Here is a 364-nt window from a genome sequence, read left to right on the forward strand (position 1 = left end):
GTGTGTCTCTCTCTCTCTGTGTGTGTGTGTGTGTGTGTGTGTGTGTGTGTGTGTGTGTGTTCAGCAGCTCATTGCGCCCAGGGTCGATTCGCACACAAGCTCTTGAATGATCTGATGGAGAATTACTCCAGTGCTCTGCGACCGGTGGACGACACGGACAAATCCCTCAACGTCACCCTGCAGGTCACGCTGTCTCAGATTAAAGACATGGTCAGTTCACACACACACACACACACACACACACACTCACACACACACACACACACTCACACACACTCACACACACACACACTCACACTCACACACACACACATACACACACACACACACACACACACACACTATGTCCGTAGATATATATCGT

The 364-nt window shown here is 50.0% G+C and overlaps 1 protein-coding gene across 1 annotated transcript in view; it reads left to right on the forward strand.

Annotated features, from left to right (window-relative positions):
* Positions 1-114: 114 nt before the first annotated feature.
* LOC107559578 (neuronal acetylcholine receptor subunit alpha-9-II) overlaps positions 115-364 on the forward strand; it is a 5,889-nt gene continuing 5,639 nt past the window's right edge. The window contains exon 1 of the mRNA XM_016243461.1: positions 115-210. Within this exon, the coding sequence (XP_016098947.1) occupies positions 115-210 (96 nt within the window). The remainder of the gene's footprint in view (positions 211-364) is intronic.

The sequence above is a fragment of the Sinocyclocheilus grahami genome, unplaced genomic scaffold, assembly GCF_001515645.1.
Source record: "Sinocyclocheilus grahami isolate Dianchi unplaced genomic scaffold, SAMN03320097.WGS_v1.1 scaffold692.1, whole genome shotgun sequence".
Classification (NCBI taxonomy): domain Eukaryota; kingdom Metazoa; phylum Chordata; class Actinopteri; order Cypriniformes; family Cyprinidae; genus Sinocyclocheilus; species Sinocyclocheilus grahami.